Source organism: Talpa europaea (assembly GCF_964194135.1).
Source record: "Talpa europaea genome assembly, chromosome: X".
Lineage (NCBI taxonomy): Eukaryota > Metazoa > Chordata > Mammalia > Eulipotyphla > Talpidae > Talpa > Talpa europaea.
In genome coordinates, this window is record NC_140081.1 from 625,409 (window position 1) to 641,331 (window position 15,923).

The following is a 15,923-nucleotide window of genomic DNA, read 5'->3' on the forward strand; positions in this document are numbered from 1 at the left end:
CGCCCGGAGGTCCCGCCGACCCCTCCCCGCGGCGCCCGGGGGTCCCGCCGACCCCTCCCCGCGGCGCCCGGGGCGCGGCGCGCGCTCACGGCCGGGCCCCCAGCTCGAGATGGGGGCGACGCGGGGGGCTGGGGGCGACCCCCGCCCCGGACGACGGGCCGGCCGCGCTCCAGCCGCGCGCCCCAGGGCCCGGGCCGGGGGCGCGCGGGACTCCCCAGGGGCGCGCGGCCCCCGCGCCCGGGTCCCGCCCGGCGCCCCTCCCCGGGCGCACCCCGCGCGCCCCGCCGGCCCCGCGCAGCGCTGACCTGGCTCCGAGTAGCCCCCGCGGCAGCGGCGCAGCAGCTGCGCCAGGATCACCAGCGCGCCCGCCGCGTACACCCGCAGGAAGGCCCGCGCCGCGGACAAAGGCGACATGGCCGCCCGGCCCGGCCCGCTGCTTCCGCGCCGCCCGCGAGGCCCAGCCCGGCCGGACGGCGGAAACGCACCGCGCGGCCCGCCCCCCGCGCCCACGCCCGGCCCGGCCCGGCCCGGCCCGCGCGCCCGACCCCCGCCCCGGCCGCCGGCCCCCCCGCGCCCCCGCCCGCGCGCGCGGCCCTCCCCGGGCCGGGAGCCCGGCCTGGACCGCGGACCCCGCGGGACCCCCTGCGCCCCTCCAGGCCGGGGGGCCCTGCCCGCGCCTCCCGGACCCCGGAACCCCACCCGGACCCCTCCGAGGCCCGGAGAGAGCCACAGCCGCACACCCAGGCCGGGGCGAGGCGCCCCAGCGCGTGCCGCGGCACCCCAACCTGACCCGCGCCCGGGCCTCAGCACCCCCGCCGGACCCCCGTCTGGGCCTCGGAACCCCAGTGCAACCCCAGGAAGGGCACCCCCTAGGCCTGATTGGGGGCGCCCTGCCCAGCTCCAGGGGTCCCCCTCCAGTTAGTCCAGCCTCTGGGTCAGCTCCAGCGCGCACCCAAGGGGCTCGCCCCACCCCAAGCCGGGCCCCCACAGAACCTGTGTCCAGACTCAGAGACCCCACCGCGCCCCAAGCACAGGCTCCAGCCAGGACTGCGGGACCCTCACCTGCACCCCAACCCCAGCTGAACCCCGCCTGGGCCACGGAACCCCAGTGGGCATCCCCCAAAACTGCAGGCATCACGCAGACGCCCACCCAGGCTATGGACCTCGAAACCCACAGTGGGGAGACCACACCCCCCACGCACATACACCCCAAACTGGAGCCACCACCGATGCACCCCCCCTGGGCCGCCCCTCGTGGAACCCCCACCTCAGTCACCAGCGCAGACCCCCGCCGGCATCCGCCAGCACCTCCCACCGACACCCGCAGAGACCCCCCAACATCCAGCATGGAACAGGGGCGCCCCCCTCTGCATCAGACCCGGACCCCCCAAGAAGGGGATCCCCTAGGCCTGCCTTGGGGGCGCCCACGCCCAGCTCGCGGGGTACCCCTCCAGTTCCGCCTCTGGGTCAGCTCCAGCGCGCACCCAAGGGGCTCCCCCAAAGCCGGGGTCCTGGCTGTGGCCACCGTCTGCCCTGCAGATGGGGAAACTGAGGCAGGGAGCCGCCCCAGCCCCCACCCCCACTGCGATACAGTCAAGAATGCACCAGGGAGCTGGGGGGACAGGGTGGGAACCCCAACCAGGAGTTGGGGGACGCGCCCCGCAGCATCCCGCCCCATCAGGGGGCCTTGGGGCTGGGACACTTGCTTGAATTTAGCGATTGGTTGTCAGGGGCTGGCACCGGCCTCTGATTGGTTGTCAGGGGCGTTTGCTGGCCTCTGATTGGTTGTCAGGGGCATTGCTGGGCTGTGATTGGTTGACAAGCGGCCGCAGTCAAAAGGCTGCAGGAAGGTGGGCTGTGTCCGGCCTCCTGGCCAACAAGGGGGTGCTGTCCCTTTGTTGTCGCCCCACAATGAGAAAGAAGGGTTTCTGCATGTTTGTGGGGTGCAGACAGCTGTCTGGGCTCACTCGCCCAGGGAGAGGCGGCATTGGAGGGTGTTTGTCCAGAAGCAAAGGCCAGTGGACACGCATGTCCATGGGGGTGAAAGTGACCTCTGGCACCCCGAGGAGATACGCAGGCCCCGCCTCCCAGGGGTCCCCCACTCTGTACCTGTTTATACAGGTAACATTTGCAATATTTATTCAAACTATTATTAAAAGGCGTAGGAGGAGGAGATGCCTAGAGAGGCCTGCATGGTCACAGCTGGCCAGAACAGCTGCCCAACTGTCCCTACTTTAATGTGGCTTGTGGGGCCACAGTCTGGGGTACAGAGAGCTGAGGGCTCCAGCAGTAGTTGGGGGGCCACCCCCCCGCTTGCGCAATGCATGTGGCTTTTTTCCTAATGCGCCTGTGATAAATCACCCCAATGTGGGAGCTCAAAACCAGACACATGCATGGTCTTTTGAAGGGGAGAAGCCCCAATAATGGGGCCCCCAGCTCAAGGGCTTTTGTGGGGATGCTATAAGGGAACGCAAACGTAGTCACCCCAGAATCTAGTTCCGCGAGGTGTCCATTTACAAGTGCTTGGACGTCAGTGGGAAATAGCTCTTGGCTTCTGGGGTCCTCTCTCTGGCCTGGGGGGTGTCCCTGCATCTCAGCCACAGCCCGGGCGGCCCCTCCAGCCCCACAGAGTCCCTGCTCTGGGGGCTTCAGGAGGTGAAAGTGGACCCTGCAGGTCACTTCAGGATCATCGAGGCCCTTGGAGAGTTTTAGGGCTCTGGTGTGAAGGCAGCCTCACCTGCACCTCAGAGGCAGGGTGGACATCCCACCTGGAGAGGGGCCAGTGCAGTGGGGGCCTACTGGAAACCCCAGGGGGCTACAGCACCCCCTGGAGGAGAAGCTGGGAGTGACCACGACAGCGGCCAACTGGTCTACCCGGTCCTCAGCACCGTGGTCTGTGGCCCTTGAGCAGACCTTGGCGCTATTGTCACATGAGCTGCTCTTAAAAACCAAGAAACACAACAGCGATGAGCACAAATAGCAGAGGCATCCCGGGAATCCGTCTTGTTGGCCCAGCCGGTGGCCCAGCCTTTTAATGTTTTGCCTTTTTTTATGGTGTTATATTTTTATTGTGGTCACGTCGCCTTAGGCACTGTGCATGACGTAGGGGTTATGGTCACAGCTCCTCGTGATGGATTTCAGTGCACCGAGCCCACCACCCCTGCCCCAGCATCCTGTGTCGCCCTCCTTACGCCCTGTCTTCATTTTGCTCCCCATACCCTTGGGGGCCCCTCTGATGGGTCAGCCTCGTGTTCAGATTTCTAGCCAAGTCTCACTCTAGCGAACTCTCATTCCTAGTGAAATTTTATTCTAGCAAAGTCTCATTTCTAGTGAAGTCTCAGAGTATTCCCCGTGGACGCCCCTCCCCGGGGCTCCTCCTAGCCCCGCACCTCATTATCTGCACAGCTCTCACCTAGCAGTGATCTCCGATGCCTGTTTTCAGATCCTGTTTTCGGAAACCCATCCCTGTAAACCCCGCAGAGTGTGTGAAGACAGCATGGCCGTGCCGGCTCTGTTCAGGGTCCTCGTCCTGGCATCATGCTGAACGTGGGCCGAGGAACAGCACGCCCAGCCCTCAGGGCACCCCTCCCCTCCCCTTGTGTTTGTCTCCTTTTAATCCTCCGAAGAGGGGCGGAGAGAAAGATGCTTGGTCCGTGGGGACCAGACTTGAGAGACCACTGGTTGGGGCCAGACCCGCTGGGTTCTAACGCTGTGCTGAGGGCTTGTCAGGTGGGCGTTGGGGGATTCTTTGTCTTCACACCCCCCCCCATTACTGTGCTAGTCTTGGATGCTGCTGTGGGTTCAATCGTGCGACCCCAGAAGATGGATCTGCGCCCTACCCCTTGCGTCCTGGGATTGGCGCTGCGAGTGGAACTAGGGTCTCCGTGGATATAATCCAGCTCAGATGAGGCGCTCAGGGGCTGCTACCCCAAGCTTGGTGTCCTGGTGAGGCCGCCCCGGAGGGACAAGGTCCTGGGAGCCGGAGAAGTGGGTGGAGCGTGGAGGACGCCCCGGATTCCAGCCGCTTGTAGGAGCCAGGACAGAGGCCTGGAAAGATTCTCCTGGGGAGACTCCAGAAGGAACCGGCCTGGGGACCCCAACTTCAGCATGTTGGATGCTGGAGACAAGTCGCCGCGGGCACGTGCCGGTGAGCCGGGCAGGCGGGGCCGGGCTCTGGGAGGGCTGATGAGACATTCTGCCCGAGGCGCCTTGGAAAAGCCCAGACAATGGACGCTGCAGAGCGATTTTGTTTTGTTTGATTCTTTTTTTTTTTTTTTTTTGGCCTGTTTTTGTTTTCCTGGTCTTGGTTCTGGAAGCAGCTGTGAAGCTGTCGAGGCTACGTGGGCGCCGGAGAATAATGTGTGTGTCTGACGTGTCGGGGGAGCAGGAGATGGCAGCTTTGAAGCCTGTTTCTAAATCTGGGACTGTTTTATTCTGCCATTGTGAGGAGCGGGGGGCGAGCGGCAGGTGCAGCTGCCATGTCCAGGCGCCCTGGGTCTTCCTGCGGGCGCCCCGTGGAGAGAAGGGGCCGGGGGCTGGGGCGTGAGACGCCTGGGAAGCCCACCTCTGGGCTTTCTTGTCCAGGCTCTGCCCTGGCCATGAATGAGTGGACATTCCGTTTGGGCCCCAGATTCTCCCCAGTGTTCTGGGTCTGGTGTCCATCCCGATGAGTGACTCTACTGGACGTGGCCGTCGGCCTGCGATGGAGCCGCTCCCCCACCCCCAGGGTCTACTCCACAGAAGGAGGCCAGGCCCACACTGTCGCCGGGGGCTTGTGTGTCTCCCAGTCCCAAGGCTGGTTCTGGCCTCAAGATGTGTCCATTGCAAAGCAATGGTGAGGTTGGGTGGGTGGCTCACGGGGTTTCTCCATTGCCAACTCTTCCGAGATGCTCAAAATGGGGGGCGGCGTCTGTACTCATTCATTCACTCACCCATTTATTCATTCACGCTTTCTTCCTTACGTTCATTCATCCATCGTCCATCCATCCATCCATCATCTATCCATCCTCCATCATCCATCATCCATCCATCATCCATTCTGTATACATCCATCGTCCATCATCCATCCACCATCCATCCATCATCCATCCATCACCCATTATCCATCATCCATCCATCATCCATTCTGTATCCATCCTCCACCATCCATCATCCATCCACCATCCATCCATCATCCACCATCCATCCATCATCTATCCATCCTCCATCATCCATCCATCATCCATTCTGTATCCATCATCCATCCATCCATCATCCATCCATCATCCATCCATCATCCACCATCCATCATCCATCCATCATCCATCATCCATCCATCATCCACCATCCATCATCCATCCATCATCCATCCATCATCCATCCATCATCCATTATCCATCATCCACCATCCATCATCCATCCATCATCCATCATCCATCCATCATCCATCCATCCTCCATCATCCATCCTCCATCCATCCATCATCCATCCATCCATCATCCATCCAGCATCCATCCATCATCCATCCATCATCCATCCATCATCCATCATCCATCCATCATCCATCCATCCTCCATCATCATCCATGCACCATCCATCCATTCATCCACTCACTGTCACTCTAGTCTGTGATGTGCAGGCAGGGAGCACGGGACCATTTTTGTTCTTTTTCTCAAGATTGCTTTTGCTACAAAGGGTCTTTCGTCACCCCAGGTGTGTTTCGTGATGCTTTTCTATTGTCTTTCTGTGAGGGTGAGGCTGGGGTTTTATGTGCACGGCAAGGAATCTATATATTCTTTAGGGGATGTGACGATTCTAACGATGCTGGTTCTTCCAACCCCGGGCGCCTGACCATCTGTCTATCTCTTCATGTCTCTTCTATTTCTCCCAGCAACGTCTTACAGATGCCGCTGTACATGTCTTTCCCGTCTTTGGTTGGATTTATTTCCAAGTAGTTAACTATTTTTGATACGGTTGTAGAGGGCATGGTCTTCCTGATGGAGTGGCTGGCTGACCACGATGCACGTGTGGAAAATCAATGTTCGAGGACAAGGTGACTCTGTACACACCACGACAATGAAGGAAAAAATAAGGACATACCCAGAGCAGGTGGTAAAAAGTGTTTCGAAGAGCTGGACACCCATGAGTATTGCCGTTTTACGCCTGCGTTTGCTCGCCCCTTCATTCACTCACTGCTTCGCTCACGCTTCCTTCACTCATATTTTTCTCCCTCCCTCTCTAACAATTTCATCCTTTTTGGAAACATTAATTGGCATCTGTCCTCAGAGCATGCGTCCAAATACATTTTTAGAAACCAAACGCTTTCCCTGTTGGATGACTCTGTTCAGGATCCTGGGAAACGGATCACAGCATAAAAATAAAATGCCACGAAATCACACCCTTCCCCGTGGCTGCGAGGGCAGCGTGGAGCATCGTACGGAGATGCGCTCGCAAGGGAAGCATGTGTGTGAGGCATGTTCTCCCTCCCCCACGAGCCGGGGAGCCCTCGTCGCTCTGCACACGGGCGGTCAGAGCTGCTCCCCGTGTGTTTTGGGGGGTGGGAGTTGGCTTTCCCCCAGGGTGTTCATCTCTATGTAAATTAAATTTGCTCTCACCTTTCCTGGGAGCATCGCAGCAGGCGGCGGCTCCTTCCTGCATGTGGGCACGGAGGGAGGAACCCGCCCAGCCTCCCCAAGGTGACAGCGCCGGGCGTGAAGGTGTTTTTCCTGCAGCGGCTACACCGCGGAAGGCCTTCGTCTGCGGCCCTACTCATAAATAGCCCGTGCCCTACTTTCCTCCGACACGGCCACGGCGTGGGCAGCAGGGGGACGCGGCTGCGGCCTTTCCCGAAGGGCCTCTCCGAGGTTCCGTCACATCTGTCACCGGAAGGGCCAAGATCCGGGCACACGTTTGGGGACTGTCTCCCCAGACGGTGTAGGCCAGTGCCCGGCGCCCAGAAACCGGCTCTGGGGCAGTGAAACACGTTCCTCCTGCCTGCGGGACCCAGGCGGTCGGAACGAGCCGGGCTCCGGGCTTCCCGTGGGCACCTGCGGCCGCGCGCCCCGCTCGGCCTTCGCTGGTGTTTGCCAGGAGTTAAAAAAAGAAGAGCTGAGTTCTGTGCAGTCGCCCCAGGCAAAGGCTGCCAAACACCTTTATTTATGGCTTGCTGCGGAGAGGGGCCCCCTGGGGACGGGCAGCAGGGACGGAGGCGTGTCCAGGGCCGGCGTGGGGCTGACTCTGCACGGGGTGCCCAGGAGGGTCGGCCGCCTGGGCCAGCCCGTGCGCTCCCGGCAGGAATGAGGTGCTGCCGCGTGCCTCAGGAACGGGATGCCCAGGCCCTGGCAGGCATTTTGGGGAAGGATCCCACAGCCGAGGAAACGCGCCATCCAGGTCATTCCCTGCACCCGTGTCCCGCCGTTCCCTGCAGACCTGGGGCGTTAGCGCCCCCCACCCCCGGGCTCCGATCACCAGCCCCGAGGCTGCCTGCGCTTCTGGCCTCTGGCTCTAAGTCCGGGTTCCCAGGACTCCCCTCCTTGGGGTGGACCCATAAGCGCAGGAAACTCGTTCATTTCCCAGATCATTGATTTATTGCCCCAAAGCCGAGGACCAGCCAGGAGGAGCAGATGAACGGGCCCCGGGTCCAGGAGGAGGTGTGAGCCCCGAGTCCTCGCCAGGACACCCCCTCCCCAGGTCTCCCCCATCTTGGAAGCTGCCCAAAGGCCCCTTGTTTTTGTCTTCAAGGTCAGCACATGGGCCTGGCAGGTGACCCCACAGCTGTGGCTGCAGAGCTCAACCCCAGCCCTTCTGTCCCCCTTCCAGGTGGACGTGACACCCAAGGTCACATCCTCTAGCCTCGGGGACACTCCCCCACCGGCCACCCCCCACCGCGCCATGGGGCTTCCTGCCACCCCGCCGAGGAGCTCTCAACTGGCAAGAAACCCCAAGACTTTGGGGTTCCTGAGCCAGGATCTGGAGGCCTGAGATGCCTAAGAAACATGGGTTTGGGTCCTGGGAGTGAGCAGATGTTTTCTGAAAGCCACAACATCACAGCTGGGTGTGCTTTTGAGTCTAAGAACGAGCTTCTCCATAAGGGAAAGAAGTCGTGTTTCGGGCGGGGTTTTTCTCCAGGCGCGTTTCAGGCGGTGCGGGGCGAGCCCGGTCCGTGTTCAGCTGCCTGAAGGGTCCCCCTGGCTCTGGCCTAGCCTGGCTCATCACCCCGAGGGCCGTGTCCAGAGCACGCCGCGCTGGCTCCGCGGGCTGGGCGGCCGCTCGGTGAGCCCGGCGAGCACACAGCCTCCCGCAGACGCGGGCTGCCGCTTGGAAGGAAAAGCTGGCACCTGTTTGGCATCAGGAAACTCTTGCAAGTGTCCAAAAACTGCTTTCTAAGAGCCGCCAGCTGAAAGAGACCAGCGGGAAGGAAGATTCCAAACTCTGCGGCCCCGGCGGTGTTTCCTGTTTCCTTCCCGGGATCGCACCTGTGCCGGGAAGGCCAAGGGGCCCGGTGACAGGGGAGGGTCGCCCACCGCGCCAGAGAGGCCAGGGGCCTTGGTGGCCCTGCTTTTATTTGCAGAGGGACAGATCGGGCCGAGGACTTTGGGGATCGGCCGCCCTTCTTGTTCCCTGGAACCGCCTGTCACAGCCCCTGACCCGCTACGCCCGGTCACTGACCCCGGCCTGGCAGCGCCGAGAAGGACGACATGGCTGTTGTCTTGGTTTTTCATTTATTCACAATTATAGATATATATATATTTTTTTACATCATTCTTCCTATAAGTGAAACCATCGATATGTTTCTCTCCTTGTGGCTTATTTCACGGAGCAAGATCCCTTCCAGCTCCGTCCAGGTTGCAGCAAATGGCCTCAATTTGTCCTTTTTGCTGGCTGCGTAGTATTCCCTTGTGTCCACAGACCACCTCCTCTTGCTTCAGTCACCTGTTTGGGGGCATGTGGGTTGTTTCATATAGGGGTGCAGGGGCCCTTTTGAATTAGTGCTTTTGTGTCCTTTGGGTAGATTCCTAGGAGTGGGATTGCTGGATCCTCTGGCTGTTGTCTCAAATCCCCCAGTTTGTGGGGGTGTCGTGTGCACCCCAGGAATGTAACAGAGGGCCCCGTAGCTGATGCGCGGGGATGACCAGGGCCTCCAACTCAGCCCTGTGGGTAACTGTGCTCAGGCACATCTCTTGGGTAGTGGTTTTTGGGCTCTGGGGCTCACACATGCTCACCAGCCACTGGGGGCCATGGCAATCCAAGGTAGCCCCAAAGTAGCGCCAAACGTTGCCAGATGTCCCTTGAGCCCCCCCCAACAGAGAAGGCAGCCTCAGAAGCGAGCTCTTAATACCTCCGGCGCCTTCCACTGGGGACGCCAGCCTCGTGGGCACAGGTGTTGGGCCTGAATCCCCGAAGGCCACAGGCCACCTTTTCCTGACCCCCATCTCCAGCCACGTGTTGTGGTCTAAATGGTCCCCAAGAACATGGTCCCCCAGAAGGGGCTGGCACGGGGCTTCCAGGGTGCTCAGGCCAAGTCTGTGCAGGCGTTAAAACCGTGGTCCCTTCCCGGCTTACAGCAGGACCGGAATCGGCAAGAGACGTGCCCCAGAAGCAAAAGCAGAATTCGGTTTCGAAGCGTGTGCAGGGGTGGCTGCCGCTCAGCCTGCAGCGGAGACGACACACCCCGGCAGGGACCGAGATGTTCACCCCCAGACTCCAAGCCCGGCAGCTGCTTCTGCTGCGCCACCGCGGCCGATCCCGCCCAACTTGCCTTTTCATCGCGTTAATTAGGGGAGCTCTGTCTCAGGGCAGGCGCGTGAAGGGCCCAATTTTTATAATTGAACCAATAAATTATTCATCTTCGCTGATTTCCTGTTCCGAGTGTCTTTAAGGAGACAGATGAAGGCTCTTTATTCAGCAGACCCGACGGTCTAATCGGCACTTTCCGATTCGCAACCAAGTTGGGGTTTGCCTCGGGCTTGCCCCCCGAAGTCTTGTGTCTACAAAGACATGAATTCAAAAGGATACTTGGCCCCCCCAATGTTTATTGCATCTATTTACAATATGTAAGATATAGAAACCCCAACACCCCCCAAACAGATGACTGGATCAAGAAGCTGTGGTCTAGATACACAGTGGAATACTATGCAGCCATCAAAAAGGATAACATGAGGCCATTCCCAGCAACCTGGATGGAGCTGGAAGGGATCTTGCTCCATGAAATAAGCCAGAAGGAAAAAGAAAAATATCAGACTGTTTCGCTTATAAGGGGAAAATAGGGGAACCAAATAAGGGACCAGGGAAAAAATAATTTTAAATGAAAAAACAAAACGAACAGGCAACTATGAATCAGAGACACTCTGCAGGGAAGGAGCACAAAACAGGGCGGGGAATGTGTTCTTGCCGGTCACGGGTGACTTGGTGATGGGAATTTTACGGGAACTACGCCTCGGAGGAGAAAGCGCACATTGCACAGAAAGGAGGAACAATGTAAAATAGGGAGAAAATAAGATTTTTTTGAAAAAGGAAGTCTGGTGTCAAAAGGAGGATGTGTTAGAAAATAAGGAACAAGGAACTGCAATGTCTCCGTTTGCCAGGCTCGCCCTTGAGCCCGGCTCCTGGGCACCCCAAACCCTCGAGAGCGCCTGGAGGCAGGCACCCTCGGGGCAGCCAGCAGGAGTCTCTCGTCAAGCGTGCCCCGCGGTTTTCCCCTCCGGCGCCCGGCACCGAATGGAAATTTCAAAGAGGTTCTCTTGCTCAGAGTGGAGCTGCGAAAATATTTTGACATCCTGGAAGCTGCTTCCCGGCGGTGTGTCTGCTTGTGTTCAAAAAAGGGAAGAAAACCATGAGTCTGTCTTCAAACCCACCCCTGATTTAGAAACAGAACAGCTTTGGGGAGCATTATTCATCGTCCGGCCAGGGGAGACGCGCTGACTCATCACCCAGGGCGCGCTCTTATTTTGGTTCAAGGACGTCCGCGACCTGTGCCTTGTGTTCCCCACAGGGTGATCCGGGGTTTGTGGAGCTTCACCCCAGGGACCGGCACCCCAGCGGCTCCGGGATGAAGGGGACGGGCAGAGGGGCTCCCCAGAAATGGGGTCATGCCTCCATCCAGAGTGGGAGCAGAGGGCAAGCTCAGGGAGTGGGGAAGCAGTCGGGCAGGACTTGAGGGAGAAGCTGCAGAAAGAACTTGGGTTTGGGGGACCCCACGCTATTGGGGTGTGGGGGCCATGGAAGCTTTGGCACCTCCCCAAGGGGCCGCCATGCTGCCAAGCAGACCAATGTGTTCCACCCAGACAAGCTCGCTCATTTCGAAGCAACCTCTGCGCCCGGGGGTATCAGACTCTAAATTTGACCTCACGTTGGAGCAGCCTTAGCAACGGTTCAGCCCAGGGAATCCCGGCCGTCCGTGCTTTGATCAGCCCGGTGGGAGGGAAGGTAGAGCGGGGACCCTCATCTCACACGGTTCCAGGCACCCACGGGCGTCATGCTCGGCCTGCTGACGAGTCCCCCAAGTTCTGTGATCTGAAAACCCATTAGAAATTCCAAAGGACCGATGAGTAAATCAAGAAGATGTGGTCTGTATACGCGGTGGAATACTACGCAGCCGTCAAAAAGACCCGTGTCATTTGCAGTGACGTGGATGGAGCTGGACGGGATTATGTTAAGTGACCCAGGAGGAGAAAGGCTTAATTTTTATTATTTTGGACACTATTCCCGCTACGTTCTGACCATCCTGTCATCGTCCTGAGGACATCTAGGGGTGGAGAAGATGGCGTCTTGGTAGGATTTAGAAGAAGTAGGAGCGAGATTTTAAATTACCCGACCTTCCAACGTATGTTTCTCCCTCCCACCTTCTCTCTTGTCTCCCTCCCAAGTGTCCCAAATCTACCGTTGATTTCAAGGGTCATCCCTACAGTGTGTGTGACCCCTTGTTTGGTTTCTGCAGATCCCATGCAAAAGCGAAACCATCTGGTATTTATCTTTCTCCTGGTTCACTTAATAGAACCCCTTAAAATAACCCCTTCACTTAATAGAACCCCTTAATAGAACCCCTTCACTTAATAGAACCCCTTAATAGAACCCCTTCACTTAATAGAACCCCTTCTGGCTCCATCTTTGTCACTGCAAATGGCACAAGGTGCCTTTTTGATGGCTGCGTAGTATTCCACGTGTATACACACCGAATCTTCTTGATTCACTGATGTGTCCTTGGGCATTGGGGTTGTCTCCACTGCTTGTGTATTGTGAACAGAGCTGCAAGAAACACAGGGCGGGGTGATGTGACAGATCCGTTCTGAATCCTTTAAAGATTCCCCAGATTTCTTTCTATAGGGGCCCCTATAGATAATACCGATTGGATCATAGTCGTTCTGATTTTATTCCTTCAACAGCAGCAAACACTTGTGTTCCCCGAGTTATCCCACTCGAAATAAATCAAGTCAACTTCAGCAGAGTCAACCTAGATGGCCCCAAACAGATGAATGGATCAAGACGCGGCCTCTAGGCACGGTGGAATACTACACAGCCATCAAAAGGGATACTCGGGCCATTTGCAGCCACACGGATGGAGCTCGACGGATTATGTGAAGCACAATAAGTCAGAAAGAAAAAGAAATGAGCAAAACATTACTTGAAAAGCTAATTTAACTCATTTTCTGTTCTAACGGCCCTGGGTCCCCGCGGACGAGCCACCCACGGGTCCCTTCCTGCTGGAACGCAGCCGCAGAGGAACATCAAACCCGGGACAACACCAAGCCTGGCCGACAGCCGCCTCAGACATAGGGGAGTCCTCTGGAGGGATCTGTCTGTGTCTTTTCCTCCAAACACGAGAGTTTCCGTGTTTACCTTCTCCTCTTTTCTTAACACGCACCCCGCCGAGGACGTCTAACGTTCTCGGCCTCGGATCTGCCCGTAGTGAAATCCGCGTCCTCTCGAGCATCGTCTGGTCTTTTCATCCCTCTTGGACAATGTCCCCTCCAGGCTGTGCTTCCCTCACATTTAATTGACCTCAGCGTTTAGGAATGTCTGTGCCATTCGGGCTTCTCCCTTTGAAGCCCGGCTCCCCTCTCTCGGTGCCCAGCTGCGGCCGCCGGCCCAGTGGCGTCGGCGGCTCCTGGCAGCTCTGCCTTTGTGCCCGCGCCCGGCCTCCGGCTGTGCCTTAGATCTGCTCTGCTATTCCTCTTGCAATTGTGCGCAGCCCCCCTTTGTTTTCTGTTTTGCTGCTGTGACACCTTTGCTTCCGCTCAGCTTTTCTTCTCTCTTTGCCACAGCGGAGGCCGAGGGCAGGTGGAGTCAGGGCCCGGCAACCTCTGTATAAATATTTGACCTGAATCCACACAAGCGCACATGTGTGTGGCTCTTCCTGGCTATTTTTACACCTGGGGAATTCATTTTTTTCCTTTGCTCTGGGGAGGTGGAAGAGCTGGAGACGGTCCAGCATCTGCCCGCCTGCCGCCATCTTGGTTTGCTCTCCTGGGCCGCCGGTCTGACGAGGCTGTTTTGCTGACTCACGGCCTCACTCAAGGAGAATTAAGCAATAATCCTTCATGAATAGGTCAACCATTAAAAGTCACTGCCAGAAACCTGCACTCCTGTGTTTACCGCAGGAATATTCACAGCCGCCAACGTGTGGAAGCAACCTAAATGCCCCAAAGCAGAGGACTGGATCAAGATGGGGGGTCTGTATGCACAGTGGAATACTACTCGCCCGTCAAAATGATACTTGGGTTATTTGTGGCGACGTGTAGGGAGTTGGAAGCAAAATAAGTTGTTAACAAAATAAGTTGTTAAGGAAAATAAGTCAGAAAGAGCAAGAGAAACATTGGGTGGTTTCACTTACAGAAGGAGTATAGGAAACCAAACAAAAAAGAGAAAACTTCTAGGAAGTTTTATAGATTATAGATTATAGATCTGAGGCATCTAGCAGGGAGGGGAAGGGAGAAGGGTCAAAACAGTGCTGTGGTGGGGGATTTACACGCACTACACCCGAGGGGAGAAATCAAATATTGTACAAAAATGATCAGTGGTGTAAGAAAAAAAGAATCCAGAGAAAACCAACTGAAAGCAAAAGCTTTGGTGGGTCTGAGGAGTGGGTGAAGAAGCTGTGGTATGCATATGCGGCGGAATACTACGCAGCCATGAAAAAGATGAGCTCTTGCCGTTTGTGACATGGATGGAGCGGAAGAGGATGAAATTAGTCAGAAAGAGAAAAACAAAGAGGGGATGATGTCACTCCCACGTGGAATAAAGAAAAACAAGCAAAGAAACAGACCAAACTAAAGGATGGTGGGTCCTGGGATGGTGGGTTCTGGGGTGATGGGTCCACGGAAGACTGAAACCATCCATTTTTTCAGTTTTCTTTCACTGAGCATCATCCCTTGCAGCTCCATGCATGGTTGTGCAAACGGCCTGAGTTTATCCTTTTTCATGGCTGCATACTACTCCACGGAGTATATCGACCACATCTTCTTGATCTATTCAACCCCGGCCCTGGGCTTTTAGGGTGTTTCCATAGCTTGGCTGTTGTAAATAGCCCCGTCCACACCGGCGAGGGGAGGTGCTCGGCATGGAGACCGAGGTCCAGAAGTGTTGCTGGTTCTCCTGCTCTGTGGTGAGTGTGCAGCAAGGAGGATTGTGGGTTTCAGTGTCTCCTGCTAGTTATGTGGCCCCACGTGGTCTCTGCCGAGTTCAATCCTCCCCAAAGAGTGGGCTGTCCAAGCCGGTGGGCTTAGCTTGGAGTCGGCCCACCCACTGGTGTTCTCACGGCACCCCCAGATTCCCTGGGGACGGTGCTGACCCCAGAGGCCAAGGCACGTCATCCACCACATCCGTGTGGGTCTGTTGAAAGCGAGTCTCGCAAAATCGCGCCTCCCTCTGGATTTTAGCAACCTGACCCCCCAACACCCCGAGATGGGGGTGCCGCCGACGGCGCTGACCCGGGCTGCGGTGATGGAGAATTGCGCCCACGGCAATCAGCCTGTGCTGGCCCCTCTCCCCTCCGGGCCCGGGCAGACACAGCAGGAAAATTGAATTTGTCATCTCATTAACACTCACGGGAAGGGATTTTTGTTGTCACTGGCAAAAAATAATGTGCAGAAGAGGGTGTATTTTGCAAGTGGGAAAATATTCACTCACACACGCACTGCGGTGTGTGAACCACGGGCATCTGGGGACGCGGTGAAGTCTCAGCTCAGCCCACGTGGGGCCAGATGCACCCCACGCCCGGGTCAGGAGGCAGCAGCCCGTCTACACTGGATGCACCCCGGGCAGGGCACGGGATTGGAACCCAGATGCCAACAGCGGCAAGCTGGGGGTGCGAAGGCTGCTCCTTCCCTGATCTCTGTTTTATGCTCATGGGGTTCTGGGGTGGTGGGTTCTGGGGTGTTGGGTTCTGGGATGGTGGATTTTGGGGTGGTGGGTTCTGGGATGGTGGATTCTGGTTTGGTGGGTCCTGGGATGGTGGAGTCTGGGGTGACGGGTCCTGGGATAGGTGGGTTCTGGGATGGTGGATTCTGAGCTGGTAGGTTCCGGGATGGTGGGTCCTGGGATGGTGGGTTCTGGGGTGGTGGTTTCTGGGGTGGTGGATTTTGGGGTGGTGGGTTCTGGGATGGTGGATTCTGGTTTGGTGGGTCCTGGGATGGTGGAGTCTGGGGTGACGGGTCCTGGGATAGTGGGTTCTGGGATGGTGGATTCTGAGCTGGTAGGTTCCGGGATGGTGGGTCCTGGGATGGTGGGTTCTGGGGTGGTGGTTTCTGGGGTGGTGGATTTTGGGGTGGTGGGTTCTGGGATGGTGGATTCTGGTTTGGTGGGTCCTGGGATGGTGGAGTCTGGGGTGACGGGTCCTGGGATAGTGGGTTCTGGGATGGTGGATTCTGAGCTGGTAGGTTCCAGGATGGTGGGTCCTGGGATGGTGGGTTCTGGGGTGGTGGTTTCTGGGGTGGTGGATTTTGGGGTGG

At 57.7% G+C, this 15,923-nt stretch overlaps 1 protein-coding gene across 1 annotated transcript in view; it reads right to left on the reverse strand.

Moving 5' to 3' along the window:
- Nucleotides 1–414, reverse strand: part of DHRSX (dehydrogenase/reductase X-linked) — a gene marked incomplete at its 5' end in the record, with an annotated part of 35,908 nt that extends 35,494 nt beyond the window's left edge. Inside the window, one exon of the mRNA XM_084258168.1 lies at nt 306–414. Within this exon, the coding sequence (XP_084114294.1) occupies nt 306–414 (109 nt within the window). The remainder of the gene's footprint in view (nt 1–305) is intronic.
- Between the last annotated feature and the right edge of the window lie 15,509 nt (nt 415–15,923).